Source organism: Artemia franciscana, chromosome 3, assembly GCF_032884065.1.
Source record: "Artemia franciscana chromosome 3, ASM3288406v1, whole genome shotgun sequence".
Lineage (NCBI taxonomy): Eukaryota > Metazoa > Arthropoda > Branchiopoda > Anostraca > Artemiidae > Artemia > Artemia franciscana.
This window is the reverse complement of record NC_088865.1, coordinates 49,718,301-49,740,579: the sequence shown is the minus strand read 5'-3', so window position 1 is coordinate 49,740,579 and position 22,279 is coordinate 49,718,301. Positions and strand designations below refer to the sequence as shown.

The window sequence follows — 22,279 nt, the reverse complement described above, 5'->3', positions numbered from 1 at the left end:
GTAATGTAGATGATCAAAAATGAAAAATTTTTTGAATCAATATTGCCTGAGGACTCTTCCCTAAATAGTTTAACAGAGAACGAATGGACACAGATGGAACTTGAAGTTGGATCATCAAGCCATGTTTCTAATTGGCTTCAAGTGAGCCAGTTAAGGATAAATCTGAAGCAATAAATTTTTCTATATATTAAAATTCTAATAATTATTACTCATGGTCACTGTTAATTTATTCTTGAATTGAACGAATTAAACATTTTGGACGAATTAAACATATTTCTTTGAACATTCACTATTCTTAATTCTTGTGAATGATTTAGTGATACTGATATTAGAGTAAATGTGTGTGATTTGAAATGAAAAAATGTTGTACCGTTGTTGTCTGATGACTCTTTCCTAATCTATGTTACATTTTCTACTTGGCATCGAACTAAGTTTCTACTTGGCTCTGAGTGAACCGGTAAAGACTAAATATGAAGAAATAAAGTTTTTTATGTTTTCAAGATGTAATAATTTTCACTCATGGCTATAAGAAATTCATTCAAGTTTGTATTACTAGAAATTAACGATTGCTAAGGCAGTATCTTGCAGGGAAGGGTCAGGGGGTTTGACCCCCCTGAAAAGTTTGTCTGAATCGTAAAGTGCAATTTTTGGTGCTTAACATTGAAAGAAGAAATCATAGGAGCTATCTTGTTACCGAATTTTACAACCAATTCTAACTCTGTCGACACTGAATTTGGCCTAAATTCTGCTCTCTGCAACTTTCAAAGGAAAGATATTAAAAAGTCAAAAAAATTACACACAAGACACATTTAGAGCTCAATCACTGGCGTTAAATGGGGGGGGGGGGGAATGTGCTCCCAAGACTTTTTGTCCCTCCCCTCGGATTTTAAAACACTGTTTAGGCGGGTATCTAATTGAAAAATGTCTTTTTTTGTGTTCTCATTGAATAAACCGAACGAAAAGACGAATTTATCCTCCCCTAGATTTTAAGAAATAAATTTTACCCCCTCCCTACACGGTCAAGAATTGACGTCACTGGGCTCAGTATTAAAAGGAAAACAAAAAACAGTAGGTCACATTGCTACTGGGTCTAAAAATTGTTGCTAACTCAGAGGCGACCTATTTTGGCCCACGTTTTAGCCTCTACAACATTCTAACGGATATGTTCAGAGTTAGATAATTTGAAAAAGAAACTAGTCCAACTTTTGGTGCTCAAAAAAAAAAAAAAAAAAATCGTGGAAGCTTATCAGCAGGCCATGAGAATCGTCAAAAACTTATGGTGATCAGTTTCGATACAAATTGTGGTCTCCATAGCTTTGTAAGGAAACTTCACACGTATTAACTTATGATTAATGAATAGAATTATAATTTATAGATATATCATCATTTTATAGTAATATCCGTAAACTAATATATCAGATAATACATATCAATTTTGAATAATACATCAATTGCCTACATATCGCAAACAATAAATTTCAAACATGTTATTTGCAAATAATGCAAATAATGAAATCATTTTAAACAGTATGCAAATACTCGTAAACTTGCCAACTTCTGCTGCTCATCATTCAAAAAAAAAAAAATAATAGGAACTTATTTTTTCCGGTCTTAAATTTATCAGTCATGTAGCAATCGTAAACACCATTGTTTGTTTTTCAGAATTCTACAAAGTGATTTTACGGACGAATGATAACATCAACTTTATCTTGGATTTCGACATTAAAGATACCCACAACAAACAAAACACATACCTGATCTTTTAGTAGCAAAAATAATAAAGGCTCAAACATTTTAAGCAAATAGAAACAAGTCTTTTACAATTTAAATGTCACCGCACGTGAACTTAAAGTAAATAGTAGTAGCCTTTTACGATCTGGGAATGAAATTTCATATTCGCGAGATAAGAACAAATAGCAACCATTAATCCTTTTATCAGTTTTTTTCAATTAAAAAAAAAAAAAAAAAAAATGCAAATGGAGGAAAAGAAAACCTGGGTCAGGGTAGATCAGAAACTTCAATGGTATTCGACTGTCATATTTAAAAGGTGTTATTTTTCGTGATTCTAATTTTACAGAAAAGTGGAGGAATTGAAACATCTTTGTTTTTCGTGAATTTTATCAAAGAATTGATTTTTTATACAAGAAATGTCTCCTATAATTGTATTAAGTCACAAATTTTGTTCCAACAGTTAGTTTGCTTGACCCTTAACATTTCAAAATTCAATACACTGAACACCATTTAGTGTTCAGTGATTTTCATCAAAATCTAAAGAGGTGGGTTTCACGACCTGGTTGACTTGATATGGAATGACCCTAAAGCCACTGCTAAGAATTTGCACATAACTTTCCTCGGTGCAAGCCAGAACACACTCGGGAGGGGAAGTTAGGTTGATCATAATAATACATACCAAAATATGGTGAAAATATAATACTTAGTCTATACAATAATATAATTTGGGCTTTATATTTGCACATTAGGAGGAGGGGTGAAGCAACTTAACCTAATACCCCCCTTACGTGCAAATATATAGCCCACATTATACAAGTCCAATGCATTGTGTCATCTGTCATTTGTCTTCGTGGCAATGAAACCGGTTACCTTAGATCTTACATTAAGCCAACTTCTCGAGTGTGTTCTGGACTGTACGGGAGTACCCTTCCCCTATAAACAAATGAAAAAAAAACTATTTGGACCTTGTGGGTAAAAAAAGTGACAAAAGTGGGCCTAAACAAGCATGAATGCAAGCATTGAGGGATCACTTCGAGATAGTGTTCCTGCAAATAGTCAAAGTGTATCAAATCCTCTTTTTACCTAAATGTACTACCCAAGTATCTCTCCCTCCACGTGCATAGGTTTTCCCTACGAGGATAAGTTATTTTTGAATGTTTAGAAGTACACGGAAAGAGGGCCATTGAAAGACAAACGAGAAATTTTGAACTTCATCCAATTAAGTAATTTTTTCTTGTCATATATGAGCCGACATTGAACTCGTGCATAGGTTTTCCCTACGAGGATAAGTTATTTTTGAATGTTTAGAAGTACACGGAAAGAGGGCCATTGAAAGACAAACGAGAAATTTTGAACTTCATCCAATTAAGTAATTTTTTCTTGTCATATATGAGCCGAAATTGAACTCAATAATTTGGTTAAGAAATGCCCAAAAATACGAAAAAATTTAGGGTTGGGCCCATAGCTGTGTAAGTTACTGTCACAGGATCATGAAATTCTTCCACTTATAGCTAGGCTTTTCTTACAACAGAATTGATCTCTCAAATTGGACTCCCGTAATCTTGTAATTTTCCAGCAATATGTCATCTCAAAGAAAACAACGTTTGTTATATAAATACAGCTGAAAAAATATTACAAATATTTTTTATGACACAAGACTATTAAAAACTTTCCGATAAGCAATATATCAAACAGTTCGTGGTAACGAACTGTAGTAAGGAGCAACCCGGCTCAATTGTAAAAGAAACTCTAAAAAACGGAATTCTGATGCTAAAAGATACACCAAAAGAATCGAATTTTCATGCTGATTCTAAATATATAAGTTTCATCAAATTTAGTCTTTGTCATCAAAAGTTAAGAGCCTGAGAAAAATTTCCCTTATTTTGGAAAATAGGGGGAAACACCCCTTAAAAGTCATAGAATCTTAACGAAAATCACACCATCGCATTCAGCGTATTTGTTGTTTTTTTTTTTCTTTTCCCCAGGGGTCATCGTATCGACCAAGCAGTCCTAGAATGTCGCAAAAGGACTCTTCTAACGCAAAAGAAAAGCTCTAGTGCCCTTTCTAAGTGACCGAAAAAATTGGAGGGTACCTAGGCCCCCTCCCACGCTCATTTTTTCCCAAAATCAACGGATCAAAATTTGAGATAGCCATTTTATTCCGCATAGTCGAAAACCATAATAACTGTGTCTTCGGGAATGACTTATTCCACCAAAATCCCTGGGAGAGGGGCTGCAAGTTACAAACTTTGACCAGTGTTTACATATAGTAATGGTTATTGAAAAGTGCACAGACGTTTTCAGGGGGATTTTTGGTTTGGGGGGGGGGGTTGAGGGGAGGGGGGTATGTGGGACGATCTTTCCTTGGAGGAATATGTCATGGGGGGAAGAAAAATTCAATGAAAAGGGCGCAGGATTTTTTAGCATTACTATAAAATAACAATGAAAAAATAAACATGAAAACGTTTTTTCAATTGCAAGTAAGGAGTAGCATTGAAACTTAAAACGAACAGAGATTATTACACGTATGAGGGGTTCTAAAAATACTTTAGCATAAAGAGCGAGGTATTTAGGAGGAGATAAATACCTCGCTCTTTATGCTAAAGTATTTTTAGTAATTTCAACTATTTATTCTACGTCCTTTCTGATTCAGAGGTCATTCTTAAAGAATTGGGACAAAACTTACGATTTAGTGTAAAGAGCGACGTATTAACGAGGGTAGAAACCCCCTCGTATACATAATAAAAATATAACATACAAAAGTTTGTTAGGTAAGTTAATCCTTAAGTTACGTATATTTCTTACTAATAAAAATGTTCGTTAAAAATTAAAAGTTCTAGTTGCCCTTTTAAGTAACCGAAAAATTGGAGGGCAACTAGGCTTCCTTCCCCACCCCTTATTTCTCAAAATCGTCTGATCAAAACTAAGAGAAAGCCATTTAGCCACAAAAAGAATTAATATAAAAATTTCATTTTAATAATTTATGTGCGGAGAGCCAAAATCAAACTTGCATTAATTCAAAAACATTCAGAAATTAAATAAAAAAACTAGTTTTTTTAACTGAAAGTAAGTAGCGACATTAAAACTCAAAACGAACAGAAATTACTCCGCATATGAAATGGGTTGTCCCCTCCGCAATCCCTCGCTCTTTACGCTAAAGATTGACTCTTTGCCACAATTCTACTTTTTAAAACAATTAAAAGCTTTAGCGTAAAGAGCGAGGGATTGCAGAGGGGACACCCCATTTCATATACGGAGTAATTTCTTTTCGTTTTAAGTTTTAATGTCGCTCCTTACTTTCAGTTAAAAAAAACTAGTTTTTTTATTTATACCTACAAAAAGCTAATATAAAAGGGACTCTAGCGGATGTTCGTAGGATTAGTTAGTAAAACTACATATTTAAAAGAAAATCGATGAATATTTAGAAGGAAATACAAAAAATTTGAAGCATAAAATATTAATTGTAAATGTATGGACGTAAATTATTTATTATGGAAATAATCATGGACTGCTTTGTGTTACACATTTTTGAACTTCTTTTTTACCGTTTTTTGATGTTTTAAATGCTGTTTTAGTACACTGTTCAAACAGTTCGTGGTAACGAACTGTAGTAAGGAGCGACAGTGCTCATTAGTAACCGAAACTCTAAAAAACGAAATTTTGTAACCAATATATACATCAACAGAATCAGATTTTTATACTGATTTTAAATATACAAGTTTCATCAAGTTGAGTGTTACAAATCAAAAGTTACAAGCCTGAGAAAAGTTGCCTTATTTTCGAAAAAAGAGGGAAACACCCCCTATAAGTCATTGAATCTTAATGAAAATCACACCATCAGATTCAGTGTATCAGATAACCAAGCTCCTATCTGCAAAAATGTGGAATTTTGTATTTTTTGCCAGAAGAAAGATCACGGATGCGTGTTAATTTTTTTTTATTTATTTTAATTGTTTTTATTCCAGGGGTGATCGTATCGACCCAGTGGCCCTAAAATGTCGCAAGAGGGTTGATTTTAACAGAAATTAAAAGTTTTAGTACCATTTATAAGTGACAAAAAACTGAAGGGCAACTAGGCTCCCTCCCACGCTAATTTTTTCCCAAAGTCACCTGACCAAAATATTGAGATAGCCATTTTGTTCAGCATAGTCGAAAAATCTAATAACTATGTCTTTGGGGATGAATTAATCCCCCACAGTGCCCGGGGAAGGGCTACAAGTTATGAACTTCGCCCATTGTTTACACATAGTATTGATTTATTGGGAAGTATACTGACGTTTTCAGGGGAGATTTTTTCTGGTAAGTAGGATTTTTTCTGGTGGTAGGAGGGTCGGGGGGAGGTGTTTACGTGAGAGGATCTTTCCTTGAATAAATTTATCATGGGGGAAGAGAATTATCATTAGGGGGGTGCTGGATTTTCCAGCGTTATTTAAATACAATGAAAAATTAAATTAAAAAAACAAGTTTTTCAACTGAAAATAAGGAGCAAAATTAAAACTTAAAACAAACAGAAATTATTAGGTATACAAAGGGGTTCGCTCCTCGTCAATACCTCACTCTTCACGCTAAAATATTTTTAGTAATTTCAAAGAAGCTATTTATTCTAATTAAACGGCCTTTGTGATTCAGGGGTCATTCTTTAAGAATTGGAACAAAACTTGAACTTTAGTGTAAAGAGCAAGGTATTGACGAAGGGGCAAACCCCCATCATATACGTAATAAAAATATACGAATATAGAAATTCGTTACGTAAGTTAATTTGTAAGTTACGTATACTTATCAAACAGTTTGTGGTAACGAACTGTAGTAAGGAGCGACCCGGCTCAATAGTAGCCAAAACTCTAAAAAATTGAATTTTGATATCGATAGCTACATCAAAAGAATAGCATTTTAATGCTGATTTTAAATATATAAGTTTCATCAAGTTTAGTCTTACCCATTAAAAGTTACGAGCCTGAGAAAATTTACCTTATTTAGGAAAATAGGGGGGAACACCCCCTAAAAGTCGTAGGATCTTAACGAAAATGATACCATTAGATTCAGCGTATCAGAGAACCCTACTGTAGAAGTTTCAAGCTCCTATCTACAAAAATGTGGAATTTTGTATTTTTTGCCAGAAGACAAATCACGGGTGCGTGTTTATTTGTTTGTTTTTTTTTTGTTTTTTTCCCAGGGGTCATCGTATCGACCAACTGGTCCTAGAATTTCGCAAGAGGGCTAATTCTAACGGAAATGAAAAGTTCTAGTGCCCTTTTTAAGTGACCAAAAACATTGGAGGGCATCTAGGCCCCCTCCCACGCTCATTTTTTCCCTAAGTCAACGGATCAAAATTTTGAGATAGCTATTTTGTTCAGCATAGTCGAAAACCATAATAACTATGTCTTTGGGGATGACTTACTCCCCCACAATCCCTGGGGGAGGGGCTGCAAGTTACAAACTTTAACCAGTGTTTACATATAGTAATGGTTATTGGGAAGTGTACAGACGTTTTCAGGGGGAATTTATTTTGTTTGGGGGTGGGGCTGAGGAGAGGGGGTTGTGTTTGAGGATCTTTCCTTGGAGGAATCTGTCATGAGGGAAGAAAAATTCAATGAAAAGGGCGCAGGATTCTCTAACATTACTATAAGAAAACAATGAAAAATAAACATGAAAACGTTTTTTCAAATGAAAGAAAGAAGTAGCATTGAAACTTAAAACGAACAGAGATTATTACGCATATGAGGGGTTCTAAAAATACTTTAGTATAAAGAGCGAGGTATTTAGGAGGAGATAAATACCTTGCTCTTTATGCTAAAGTATTTTTAGTAATTTCAACTATTTATTCTACGGCCTTTCTGATTCAGGGGTCATTCTTAAAGAATTGGCACAAAAATTACGATTTAGTGTAAAGAGCGGGGTATTAACGAGGGTACAAACCCCCTCGTATACATAATAAAAATATAAGGTTATGAAAGTTTGTTACGTAAGTTAATTCTTAAGTTACGTATATTTTTTACTAATAAAAACGTTCGTTAAAAATTAAAAGTTCTAGTTGCCTTTTTAAGTAACCGAAAAAATGGAGGGCAACTAGGCCTCCTTCTCCACCCCTTATTTCTCAAAATCGTCTGATCAAAACTAAGAGAAAGCCATTTAGCCAAAAAAAGAATTAATATACAAATTTCATTTTAATAATTTATGTGCGGAGAGCCAAAACCAAACATGCATTAATTCAAAAACGTTCAGAAATTAAATAAAAAAAACTAATTTTTTTAGCTGAAAGTAAGGAGCGACATTAAAACTTAAAACGAACAGAAATTACTCCGTATATGAAATGGGTTGTCCCCTCCGCAATCCCTCGCTCTTTACGCTAAAGTTTGACTTTTTGCCACAATTCTACTTTTTAAAACAATTAAAAGCTTTAGCGTAAAGAGCGAGGGATTGCGGAGGGGACAACCCATTTCATATACGGAGTAATTTCTGTTCGTTTTAAGTTTTAATGTCGCTCCTTACTTTCAGCTAAAAAAATTAGTTTTTTTTATTTAATTACTAATAAAGACGTTCATACATAAAATTAAAATTTATAGTGGCCTGTTTAAGTAACCAAAGATTGGAGGGCAACTAGGCCCCCTCCCCCACACTTTTTCTCCAAATTGTCTGATCAAAACTCTGAGAAAGCCATTAAGCCAAAAATAAAATTAATACGCAAAATTCATTTTAATTATTAATGTACGGTGAGCCAAAATCAAAACCTGTATTAATTCAAAAACGTTCAGAAATTAAATAAAAAACATTTTTTTTTCAACTGAAAGTAAGTAGCAACATTAAAACTTAAAACAAACAGAAATTATTACATATATAGGGGAGGGGGGTTGTCCTCTCCTCAATAAAACGCTCTTTACGCTAAAGTATTTTTAGTAATTTCAAAAGAGCTATTTATTCTAATTAAACGGCCCCTGTGATTCAGGGATCATTCTTAAGAAAATGGAACAAAATTTGAACTTTAGAGTAAAGAGTGAGGTATTGACAAGGGGGCGACACCTCTCATATACGTAATAAAAATATATGAAAATAGAAGTTCGTTACGTAAGTTAATTCGTAAGTTATGTATATTTATTACTAATAGAAACATTTGTAAATAAAATTAAAAGTTCTAGTGGCCTTTTTAAGTAAAATTAAAAGGCAACTAGGCCCCCTCCCTCGCACTTTTTTCTAAAAATCGTCCGATGAAAACTTTAAGAAATTCATTTAGCCAAAAAAATAAAATTAACATGCACATTTGGTTTTAATTATTTATGTATGGAGAGCCAAAATCAAAACCTGCTTTAATTCAAAAAAGTTCAGAAATTAAATAAAAAAAAAGTTTTTTTTTAACTGAAAGTAAGGAGCGACATTAAAATTTAAAACGAAGAGAGATTATTCCGTTTATAAAAGAGGCTGTCCCCTTCTCAGTGCCTCACTCTTTACGCTAAAGTTTGACTCTTTCTCACAACTATACTTTTTAAAACAATAAAAACTAAAGAGCCTAAAGAACGGGGCGTTGAGTATGGGACAGCCCCTTTCATATACGGAATAATTTATGTTCTTAATGTCGCTCCTTACTTTCAGTTAAAAAAAATTTTTTTTTACTTAATTGTTTGCATTAGAGGCTTTGGTTTTTAAATTTTGCTGTAAATCACACATTTCTGCAAATTGTTAATACACTTTTTTGTTAGTCAACATTTTTGTTTGCACTCTACAAAATTTCATTGTTAACAATGATTAGTATTAACTGTACTTGTTACTTGACATTTTCTCAAAATTGTAGCTTCTGATTGATAACATTAACTTAAAGAATTTTATATATCTGGAATCAGAATAAAAAGCCAATTTTTTACGTATCTATTGTTATTAAAATACCGTTCTTTAAAGTTTCTGTTACTACTGGGCAGAGCTACTCCTCAGTTAAAGTTCGTTACCACAAACTTGATAGTCGATATGCGTTCGCTCACATTATTTTTATTTACTATTCATTTTATGCGGGAATTCCTCGTTCTTTTTTTTCTTTTTTTTCTTAACAAACTGAATTGAATAAAAGTAACGGAAAATGAAGAGAAATTACAACCGAACAATTAAGTCCAACTTCCCACTAATAAAAATTATCACTAGTAAGAGCTGGACAGTGGCAGGGGCGGATCTAGAGCAAAATCTTGGCGGGACCCAATGTGATAAAGGTGCCAATAATTGGTCAAATTCACAAATTTGTTATAAAAAGTGAGTTAAGAAGAAAAAAACAGCATGAGAGGGCACCAGAAAAATCTTGGGGTGAAGGCTGGGGTCCCTCTGCTCCTCCTGGATCTGCCAGTAGCAGTCGTCCCTCTCAAAACTTCCTAAAGGAACACGCAAATTATCTACACAACCGAATAATGTTTGTCTGAAAATGAATATCAACGTATTAATGCATTATACTTCACTTTTTTGGGTACTTGTTAATCAAACGAAACACTGTCAAGAATTGCGCTTAGGTTAGATCTCAGAAAACCGATTCCATAGCCGCAAAGACAAGTTACAGGTGATACAATGCGTTGGACTAGTCTAATTTGGGCTATATATTTGCACATTAGGGGGGTGGGGTAAGGTTAAATTTGGGAGACATTCCAAATGCTTTATGCCCCCCCCCCTTATGTTCAGATATATAGCCCAAATTATATCATTATATAAACTAAAGTTTATGTGAAGGTCATATTTCATTAGGATTAACCTAACTTCACTTCTTGGGCGTGTTTTGTTTAATTAAGAAGTACCGTATTAACTTGGACAGCGCACCATAGAAAGACGCTGATAAGGAAAGCGGCGTATAATCAGAGGCTTAATTTACTATGGAACAGGGGGAGGGGAAATTACCACACAGACCCCAATCCTCCCCCCATCTGGAATTTAGCTTCTTCAAAAATCTTGTCAAAACTAAGATAAGCCTGCACAATTTAAGCATCCGCAGAAACAGGTCAGTTTTCTTTAGCATATTTTTGCCTTTATGGAAATATATGGCTCATTATATATGGTAATATATGGTTTATTTCACTGTCGTTTTCACTTGGTTTGGGAAAATTGGCTCCAAATTAACCCCCCCCCCACGGTTTTGACCAAATTAAGCCACTCTTTATAATGCTAATAATACGGTGGGAAAATACATCACAACACAGCTATACTTCTTTAAATTTTATCTCCACCTTAAATGGATAGTAAATAAATGTCCGCCCCAAAGCGTAAATTCTTAGACAGGGATGCTTCTTAACCGAGGCGCATTACATATCACAAGGATCGCCGTTTCCATTAATAGAATTAGTAGCTTTAAATTCTCCGATTGAAATTTTCCTATCTCCAAATATTTTAAGCTTTGGTATGGACGAATTAATATGCAAAAAAATACATATATGAGTTTAGGCTAATTTCGTTACAAGAAAACAGTTTGTAATTTGACCCACTCATAGAATTTAGAAATGACAGTGTAGTTAAACTTGCTAGTACTCTAGGGTTAGTACGTTTAAAAACAAACTAGAGAAATTTTTAAACTAGTATGCATAAGAAAAGAAAGAAAAATCCTAAATGAAATGGTCATAGTAAATATACATCTTTCAATTGATACTATTACATAATCTAATGTTTCAGATTCACTTGTGTTCTTGTTTTCAAACATAAGCTCCCTGGTATAAAACATTTAGTAAACATGTATTTAGAAAAGACATTTTTAAATTCCCCCATTGGAATTTGTTTATCTCAAAGAGAGCGAGTTACGATTGCATTCTCTTCACTCTAAAGGTTAGACCAATTTTGTCCAAGAAAGCAATTTGTAATTGACTCATTTAAAGAATTCATAGATGACGCTGCTGTTGAGCTGGTCAGCATTCTAGGGTTAGCACATTTCATAGCAAACTAGCATAATATTTAAAACTGGGGCGTGCAAAAAACAAGAAAATTGAGAAAAATAAATAATATGGAAACACAAGTCTTAGTTAAAGAAAAAAATTAAGAAATAAGGCATCATGAATCAAATCACATGTTAAAAGAACTGCTATATTTATTTTCAGATAAAGCGTTTTTAAGTCCATCATCGGAATTCTCAGTACTTATATATTAAAGCGACCCCAGTCACGAAGTTTGATCTGATCTGTCTGTGTACAAGCCAGTTTGTCTGTCTGCATTCGGAGACAATTAGCTTAGGCACAGTGAGATAAAGTACTACGTAGGTATATTTTGATTAAATATTCAATATATAGAGTTGATATTTAGGCTAGGTTAGGTTAGCAGTTTAATATATTGCGTTCTGGGCGACCTGCTTTCCACCTTCTTTGTTGTAGTTTGCATAATTTTGTTACTAAAGTATTATGTTTTTATTTTCTTTAGGTATATTTCATTAGGATTAACCTAACTTTTCTTCTTGACTGGGGTCGCTATAACACATAAGTACCGAATTTTCTTATCCCACAGGGAACGAGTTAGGCTATCACCTTTGGCTTTGGTAAATTTTGCCAAAAGAAAACATATTGTATCTTGAAAAATCACAAGTTCAACAAGTTTTGACTAAACTTTCCTTTAGTTAATAAAGACATTTTCGTCCCAATAGATCAGCCAACAGTAGCTCTTTTCCTCATCATATAAAATTTGAGTGCTTTAAATAATTTTGAGAAGAGCTACGAATTCATCCAAAGCAAACATTACGAAATATAGAATGGTGGAAAATAGCGATATCCAGACCTAGTAAATATTGACACGCATGTACAAGTGTTGAAAATGCACGTTGAAAACAGGTAAAAACTAGACCTCCGTTGCCTGTGCAACGGGAAGTGTTGCAGCAACTGTGCCCTGTTCCTTAGGGCACAGTTGCGGAGCAACACGTGCAACTGTGCCCTACGGGACACAGTTGCGGAGCAACATTCTCCATTATGTCCTTCAGAGGACATTTTTCCAATGCGGCTTCGATTGTTATCTTGAAGCATCTTTGATATGGTTTTATTTCGAGCTCCTACTAAACTGAGTTTGGTAAAATATTTAGCTGGTCCAGAAATAAACGAGAAAAAAAAAAATTCTAGCTGGCCCAGAACCGAAGTTACCTCTAGAACGTCGAAACTTCGGAAATTATTTCTAAGAGAACGAAGCAACTTGGTATAAAGAACACTTCACTTCTTCTTGCATAACTTTCATAGCACTACTCGATAAAAATAAAATAGACATCAAAATCGAAAATTTAAGAAAATTTCAAAAAATCGGAACGAGATTGACTTTTCCGGAATTATTTCCGGGAAATCTGTAAGAACTACGGAATTTCATGCTTCAGTTCTCGAAAAAATCGATAAAAGTTCTATATGAGTTCATAATTATTTTATCTCTAAAACGTTTACTTCCGAAACTAGGGCCGTCTTAACTTGACGCCAATTCGAAGTATTATGTTTCGAGACGCACATTTTGGGAATTATTTCCGGGAAATCTGAAAGAGATACGGAAATAACGTCTTATAGTTTTCTGCTTAACTTTTGATGGTCTAAACTAGGAAAATATAAAACAAACCAAGTTCACCAAAAAATTTAAATTGCCCCGAGGGCATGACAAAACTTCCAAATAGAAAAACCCAAAGAAGGAATTTTATTTCGGAGAAACTATTGTAAGCTCCAGTTGTTAGGAGATCGAGACCTGTCGAACCGCGTTGGAAAAAAAAATTCTAGCTGGTCCAGAACAGAAGTTACCTCTAGAACGTCGAAACTTCGGAAATTATTTCTTAGAGAACGAAGCAACTTGGTATATAGAACACTTCACTTCTTCTTGCATACTTTTCATAGCACTACTCGATAAAAATATAAGAAACATCAAAATCGAAAATTTGAGAAAATTCCAAAAAAAATCGGAACGAGATGGACTTTTCCGGAATTATTTCCGGGAAATCTGTAAGAGCTACGGAATTTTGTGCTCCGGTTCTCGAAGAGACAAATGATAACTGTATTTCTAACAAGTTTATTTCCGAAGCTAGGGTCGTCTTAACTTGACGCCAAACATCGAACGCACAGTTTCTAAGAAAAAAACCGTTTTATTTTTTTTATGGAAAACTGTTAGAAATTTTAGGAACTTCTCTGGAACTTTTTTACTCTGTTTTACGTTTCCCTTCCCTCTGAAAAATCTCAAGTTTTTAGCTCTTATCACTTCGGAGCTACAGGTCGCTGATCACGGTGAAAAAAAAAAAAAAAAAACTACGAAAGCAGTAGTGTTGCTCCGCAACACAATTGCTCCGCAACACAATCAAATGAAGATATAGTAGCAGGAAGTTAAATAAAGGCAAATATGTAATTATGGTAAAAAACTTAAGAAAATAAATTTAGAACAAGAATAGTCCTGTGACCTGTTTTCAATAAGCTTGAATAAAAAAATATATTTTGGCAAAAAAAAATGTATAACTCACAATTTTTTTAAATACTCGTTAAAAACAGTTATTAAAGTGAAGATATGGTAGCAGGAAATTCAATCAAGGAACATGTGTAATTGTGGTAAAAAAAAACTGAAGAAAATAAATCTAGAACAAGAATAGTCAAGGAAGAATTTCCCCTTACGAATATATGAAAATTTAAGCAGTATGACGTTATCTAATATCTGTTTTTAACGAGTATTTAAGATAAAAATTATGAGTTATACATTTTTTTTGCCAAAATATTTTTTTTATTCAAACTTATTGAAAACAGGTTAAAATCAAGTGAAGATATAGTAGCAGGAAGTTCAATCACGGAAAATGTGTAATTATGGTAAAAAAAAACTTAAGAAAATAAATCTAGAACAAGAATAGTCAAGAAAGAATTTCCCTTTACGAATATATTAAAATTTAAGCAGTATGACATTATCTAAGATCTGTTTTTAACCAGTATTTAAAATAAAAATTATGAGTTATACATTTTTTTTTGCCAAAATATTTTTTTTTATTCAAACTTATTTAAAGGTTGTAGACTAAATAATAATGATGAGAGGGCTTATATAATTTGGGATATATATCTATATTGACAGTTTTTTATTTTTTATTTAAAGTTGAAAATTTTTTATTCGGCCTTACTTTATGGATTCTTTTTCCAGTTGGCTGAAGAATTAAAGAGCACATTATCCACGTACATATGATTTTCTTTTATAATTTCATATAGTCTTAGAGCAAGCACACCGTGTTTGCGGTTCCAATGGGTTTCTCCAAAATATGGACCATAACACACAATGTTTCACTGTTCCGATGAACTACCCCAAAACATGAATTCTCAGACAATATGTGTTTTGCATTGCGATGAACTTTCTCAAAATGTGGAACCGTGTGTTCGAAGAACCTACACTTAGGCACAATAGAATCAGAGCTATTACTTAAGTACCGGACAATATAGATATTGGGAGGAAAAATTACTGGCCTAGGCCTAAAATTATCCAATTGAATTCTTTCAAAAACACAGCAAAGAAGTAGTTTCCAAAAATTGAAATATAATTGCAGAAGTGAAATATATTTAGTGCATTTTTAAAAGAAAAAAAATTGTCCGACAAGTACAAAATTAGAAAAAATTTCGTTGCGTTTTGTACAGTTTTCTTTCGGCAACCCCTCCCCCCCTGAACAAAAATATACTGTCTTTTGGCGACATAGCTCATTATTGTTTGCCTTCGTATCTCGGTGACAATTTTACAATTTAAATTTGAAACTTAACAGTCATAGGGAGGGACTAAACTATTTAAAAAGGACTATAATTATAGTTATTTGGTAGTTACAAATTTAACCAAAAACAATCCTGTTCACAGCCAATAAAAATTGCTTAGATTGCGATATGTGGTTTTATGAATTTGTGACCTCTTAATTGACGATTAAAACCAAAAATTGATTTGGTGAATTGTGATCATAACCAAAAAGTGATTTTATGACCCATGAATTCGCGAATAAGACCTAAAAGTGATTTGGTGAATTTTTGAACCATAAATTCGCGAATAAACTCAAAAAGTGATTGGGTGAATTTATAACCCATTAATTCCTGAATAAAACCAAAAATTGATTTCATGAATTTGGCATTCATTAATTCGCGAATAAAGTCAAAAAGTGATTTAGTTAGTTTACGTCTCATTAATGTGACCAAACAAAAAGAAAGTGATCATGAGACCCGTTAATTTGCCACTTTTTTCAGGGTTTTAGTTAAAGGACAATAATTTATATTTCCTAAATCAATGTTTTGATGATCCAGAGGGGCTCAGGGATACGTACGACTTCAGAAGGTCAACATTTTAAAGGACAAACAGCCAACAAATACCAATAAGGGAGTCCGAAAGCCACTGGTACCCCTCCCCCCTAAAAAATATGCACCTAAACTTTGTTTATAATATATAAAAAATTAATGGTTTTTGGAGACAATAAATTTTGATGCTGTAAACAGGTGATAGGACTATAGGCAGATATATGAGCAACTAGCCCTCTCCTCATAAAATAAAAAAAAGTGTGAAAAACTCTATCTGATTAGGTAACCAAAAAAAATCTTTAGAATTGTACAGCTTTTCTAACTCGATATGTCTCAAAAACAAATCATTTAAGTAGTAAACACATATTTTTGCAGGAATCCCCTTTTTTGGATAATTCGGTCCGCTGAAGTTACCCTTCACTACTCACTCTATGCCGAACATAGATCTATAAGTAAAGTGCATCCTGTATTTTCGAATTTCTAACTGGGCTACTAGTGATTTTCTTAGTATCTTCAAATTATGTGATGAAATTACTTTTATCTGTCAGAGTCTCTTATTTAGCCATCAGAATATAGATCATAAAAAAACATAAACGTTAAGCAATAAATGGATTAATTACCAGCCATCAACGTCTCTTTTTGACCCCCCCCCCAAAAAAAAAAATAAAAAACCGAAACACGACTGTTTTCGATTTGATTGCAATTTATCGGTTCCCATGCAACTGAACCCAACCCCCCTATTAACTTAACCCTCCTTTCAACTCAACCTCCACCTAATTCATCCCTCATTGAACTCAACTACTGTGCAATTCAACCCTTATTTAACTCAAACCTATGTAACTCAACCCCTATACAAATGAACTCAATTTAATTCTACCTGTTTTCAGCTCAACCCCATGATCTTTTTCTGCTGATGCTTGAATTATGCAGATTTATCTTAGTTTTAACACGATTTTGGAAGAAACCAAATTTCAGCTGGGGGGGGGGAGAACTGGGGTCGGGGGGACTGAAGTCTGAGAGGGACAGTTGATCCCTGCCCCACGGAAAATTACGCCCTTGCAGAAGCACAAGGACCCATTCAAATTAATTTCCCGAGTGTGTCTCCCAATTGAGCCGACTGTCAAATCCGTAAATTTTGTAAAACAAGACCTTAACAAAAAATAAAAAAAACAACGGTATTATAGGCCATATGCCACAAACCTTAGCCTGAAAAACCTGTTTTTCCATTTATACAATAGATGTTTGAACCAATGAGAACTAGAGGGAATGGAATCCACCAATAAGACGTTTCTCATGCAACCTAGTTCATGTTGATTCGCTATTAATTTTTTTATTTGCAACTGCAAAAGGCATGTAAAAGAGACTACTACGGATTAGGCCTAGCGTAGAAAGGCATACTCCTTCAGTCCTTTCGAGTGGTAAAAAATAAAATAAAAAAAAACACTAAGACAAAAAAAAGTTATTACGGTCTAATAATATTACTTACACGATAATGTACTTCTGATGTATCCGTCATTATCAAAATCATTTGTGTAGTAATACACAATTCTAGGTATGAATTCACTCGTGTAAGCGATGACAAATGCCTGTAACAAAACAGTTAATTATAGGAAGAGCAACAAGAAACATTAAGACAGAAAAAACTAAATTGAAGGAAACGGCTTACAAAAATATGTTTTAAAAATGGTTAGATGACAGGTTCTAAATAAACCAACATTTACACATGAAAATTAAGGCGAAGTTGAAAATTAGGCCAAATCAGGCATTCTTATTGAGATCGAAATAAATACGAGCATCCAATGTTGGTCTTTCTTATGTGACAATATTTGAAATTTCAACAATTTCTTTGAAAGTCAGTAATATGAGGGAATCTGGCAATATGTTACTCTAACAGAAATTAAGCACAAAGTTGAAAAGTTTTATATTAAAAAACGAGGTATAAAAAGAAGTTTAGCATCATTAAACAAAACAGCGAGAATTATTTTGCAAAGAGAGTTTTTAAAAATTAAAACAGTTTTCAATTAAAATTTTCACTCCATAAAAAGCTCCCAAAACATTGAAAAATATATGTATAAATATTTTCTCTTTTTGAAGCACGTTTTGGGTGTACAAAAAAATACATAAAAAATAAAAACAAAAAAAGGGCATAAATAAAACTCACATATTAATAAACTCCAAGGAGGTTAATAACTTGCGAGGTTATTAAGACGCGAGTTATATTTATGTGTTTGTTTTGTTCTTATTTCTTATGTATTTTTTTCCCTCGTTTTTTCTATATATGTTACATTTAATTTAATATAACTTTGACTTTTTTTTTGTTGATAAGGACTCCCCGATGTCGAGTCAAAATATCCGTTATTTAAAGCTTTTTTTTTTCTCCACTGTTTTTTTTAAATCATATCCGTTTTATCTCCTTTAGATTCAGTAAATGGGAAAGCAGTGTGGTCTAAGAAATTACTTATTTGTGACTAATTCTGCTGACCTCGGACCGTTGGAAGGAAGTAGTGACAAACAGCACAACAAACTCAGGGACCTGGCACTTTGGATTACCACTAGACATCAATTTAGTAACCCTGCTTAAGTGACACACATGTTTCTTTTCCTTCTGAAAGTTTGTTCTGCCACAATTTTTTTCCTTTTTATTGTTTTCGTCTAAACTGACGTATTTGGATAACTTAAGTTATGCCACCCTAGTTTCTTGGAGCTTGTAACCGGTTTAGTAATCCAACGAAAATCCCTTTTACAGTAATCCTTTTAGTATTCCAACAATAAAAAATCCCATTGTAAAATTTGCAAAATTAAAAGCTTTCTTTTTATGAATGATCTGTTCATTTTGCGCTGTAGTTCCAAATAGTTGCTGATTTCAAAATCTAATATGTCCATTTATTTTTTCGTTTTGCTTCGTAAGATTTTGTATAATTTAGATATCGGAGAGCTTATTTTTCTATTTTCTCGAAATTGAAGTTACTTTTATAGGCATGGTTCGCTTTGATAGAGTCCATGCAAGCAAATGCAAGCGAATAAAAATATCTTATAGTTTATAAAACAGCTAGATACACTGAAGTCTGAATGATTCCTTGCCAGATGTCTATGTTCGGCAGTGTTGTTTTTCACCAAATCCATTACTATACCTAACTGCGCTACAATTTATTATTTGTTCACCTTTACGCATCACTTTTAGTCCGTCCATCTACGGCCAAGGAAAGAGGGCGTCTTGGAATGGGGGGAAAAGAGGTCCTAAGGAAGTATTTAATGAGGATTGGAACCAACTATAGCGATTTATCACTATTTCTATGGATTTTTTATGTTGACTAAACAAACAATCACTAAATCAGCACATAAATTACTAGACTATTGAAGAATATTACTAAATCAATCAAAAAATTACTAGAATCTAGTGATTTTTTTTCTCACCGGATGCAAACCCTGCGTCTATCTGATTCTCTTTGATTATACTATGACTTTGACTATGACTATACTATGACTATACTATACTTTGACTATACTATACTATACTATATTTGACTAAATGCTATATATCAATAGATCCAAAGTAGTTTTGGGCTAGTTTGGCTAATTTATCAGACCTCATTTTTGTTATTTTCTTTTTTTTAAATTAATCATCCGATTTGACTATTTTTTAATAGTATCATTAGAAAAATACAGTTTGACCAGCACGATTGTTAAAAGCTAATCCAACAGTGACGTCAAGTGGGTGAAAATTATCTTTTTTGGGGCAGTTTCGTCTGAAAAATTGGAAAAATGACAAAATTGTCCCCTTAGACATTGAAAAATATTTTGTCCCCTCCTAAATTTGTTTTAATTAACGCCACAGTAGATCAACTTAGTTGTAGATGGGTAGCCTAGTGTAGCTCAACTGGTATTCTGTGACAGATTTTTCTGCTAGAAACCGTTAAACTCAATTTAATAGATGCTGATTTACATACTAGCAAATTCAAAAAGACGTCTTACGTTTACAATGACAGCGAGGTAGGTTAAGCTCTTAATAACCTCTTGCCAGATGCCCATGTCCGCTATACGTATGGGTACAGGTCGTCGAAATTGTGCCACTAGTTTGAATGCATCCACTCGGATCTCTATAATGCAATTGATCAAAGCAAACAGTGGTGCCAAGGGAAATGCGGCAACAAAAAGTGTAACGAACCCATACTGAGCAGCTGAAAAAAACAAAGAAAAACTGTAATTTGGTTTCAGTCTTTTCGAGGAGACTGAATGATAAAAGAAAACAAATTTTGTTTGGCAATTTCGTTCACCCGAATATAGTTAATCCGTTAATTTTCTTCGGAATATAGAATTCGGAATATGAAATTCGGAATATAGGATTTGGGGAAGGGGGCCGGGACCCAAAAACCTCCTGTAGCGCAATTCCCTCAGTTGTTTTTTCATTATTTTATATTTGGTTACCGATTACCTTAGCAACTATGCAGCTGAGCACGTGCGTCAGAATCTAGTGCAAAAAAAGGGGGGGGGGGATTGTTTTATGTGTATGGTAGTCTAGAAAATAAAGAATAAAAAAGAGCAGGTGAATCGTCTTAAGAAATTAAGAGAATAAGGAGGAGCAACAAGAATCAAGAGGTAATTGGAGGAGCAGGCTCAAGCCCTCTTCACTTGCATATGTGCCTGTAATTGCTTAGATGAGATACCAGGTAACATAAAAACATGCTGAGCAATTATTAAGACCTTTGATGAGACTACTGCTGTCCAAAATTGGCATTAAAACAGACGAATGTGCGACATATCAACAGTAAAGATGTTCAACAGTAAATAGTAAAGCGACAGTAAAGATGTTCAACAGTAAACAATAAAGTGACAGTAAAGATGTTCAACAGTAAAAAGTAAAGCGACAGTAAATATGTTTCAAAGACTGTTTAATTTACTATGCCGTTTAAATTTTATAATTTAATTTATATTTATTAATATCAATTATGTCCAAAAAACTCAACCCAACTACATCCCCTCCAAATGCCAGAGCATGACATGGAGGGGGAATAATAAAAACATCCACAAAAAAGTTACTCTTACCTCAAAAGGGGTTTAAAAAAAAACAAAAAACATATATTTCAAAAAACATGATTACAACTTCTTGTACCCTGATACCCTTAGCTTAACACTCCACTCATTCCTTAACTCAATTCAATCAATAATGTCAATCAATTCAAAAAAAATCAATTCAATCTTTCATTAAAATAAAATAATAGTAATGTTAATACTCATGATTTAATACTATTTTATCAACTCAATATCCTATCAAATCGAAAGAAATTATATATCCAGCAATAGAGTATTGTACATGATTCACAGTTCATATTCCTATAGAATACACACTGTAGGAAATTATATTTTTAATATGGTTCTATCACGAGGAAATAGTATGATTCTGGGAAGAGGTTGGATATTAGAATGTAACTCCACCCAAAAAGAGAGGAAAAACGAAACCGGGAAAGAAAAACATGTATAGTAGAAAATACATATAACAAAGATTTTGACAAATTAATCAGTAGCAAAAGTTAAAAAGTGATTCCTTTAGCTTTATTTGTGCAGTAAATAATACGTGCTTAAAATATTTTTAAGCAAATAATAAAGTAAATAATAAAATAAAGTAAAATAATAAACAATAAAATAAGGTAAATAATACGGGATTAAAACCCTTGCAGTAAATATATTTGCAGTAAGTAGACTTTTTTTCACGATTGCCTATTCCACAGAATCAAACAATATGTCTTTTTGGAATATTTTTTCAGCAATTTGTAGGGGGTCTTTCTTTAGGTAGCAAGACTCCATCCGTTGTGGCTTTGTTGTACCGACGAACTGGTCATCTTCCTAATTTCTTTAGCAACCGCAGCTTATATTACTTGGTATAAATCTGTAAACTCGCAGTAAAATTAGGGAAAATATAAAAATATTGGTAAAACTGAAAACAAAAATCGTGGTACTTTGAAAACCCGTTTTAGGACTTCAAGTTTTCACAGATGGGTCTGATACAATTGGGGTGTGTACCTCCTTTTTCTTATATGTAACACTTCTCTATGGGTTTCAGAACTTTGAACATATCAATTTTACGGATGGTTATCAATACTCATATAATGAAACTGAACTAAGTGGGGTAGGACAGTGGCAGGGTTTGAGGAGGTCTATCTTTCTATGAAGAAAAATTTTTAATTACGGAAAATATTGCCTTATAGCAAATATACAATTAGTAAATATATATTTTGATAAGATTTCTTGTGGTTCAACCCATAACCCCAAGGCCAAGCCACTAGCATGAGGATGTTAAATTCCTGTTGATGAATGCTTCTGTACTAGTACCATAGTGTTGCTCCATCAGCACCGTCCATGCTATGGAC

General features: G+C 33.4%; 1 protein-coding gene across 1 annotated transcript in view; it reads right to left on the bottom strand.

Moving 5' to 3' along the window:
- Nucleotides 1–22,279, bottom strand: part of LOC136025366 (anoctamin-4-like) — a 79,588-nt gene that overhangs the window by 24,070 nt on the left and 33,239 nt on the right. Inside the window, exons 7-8 of the mRNA XM_065701321.1 lie at nt 19,887–20,092; nt 17,401–17,500 (exon numbers count right to left, since the gene is read on the bottom strand). Of these exons, the coding sequence (XP_065557393.1) occupies nt 17,401–17,500; nt 19,887–20,092 (306 nt within the window). The remainder of the gene's footprint in view (nt 1–17,400; nt 17,501–19,886; nt 20,093–22,279) is intronic.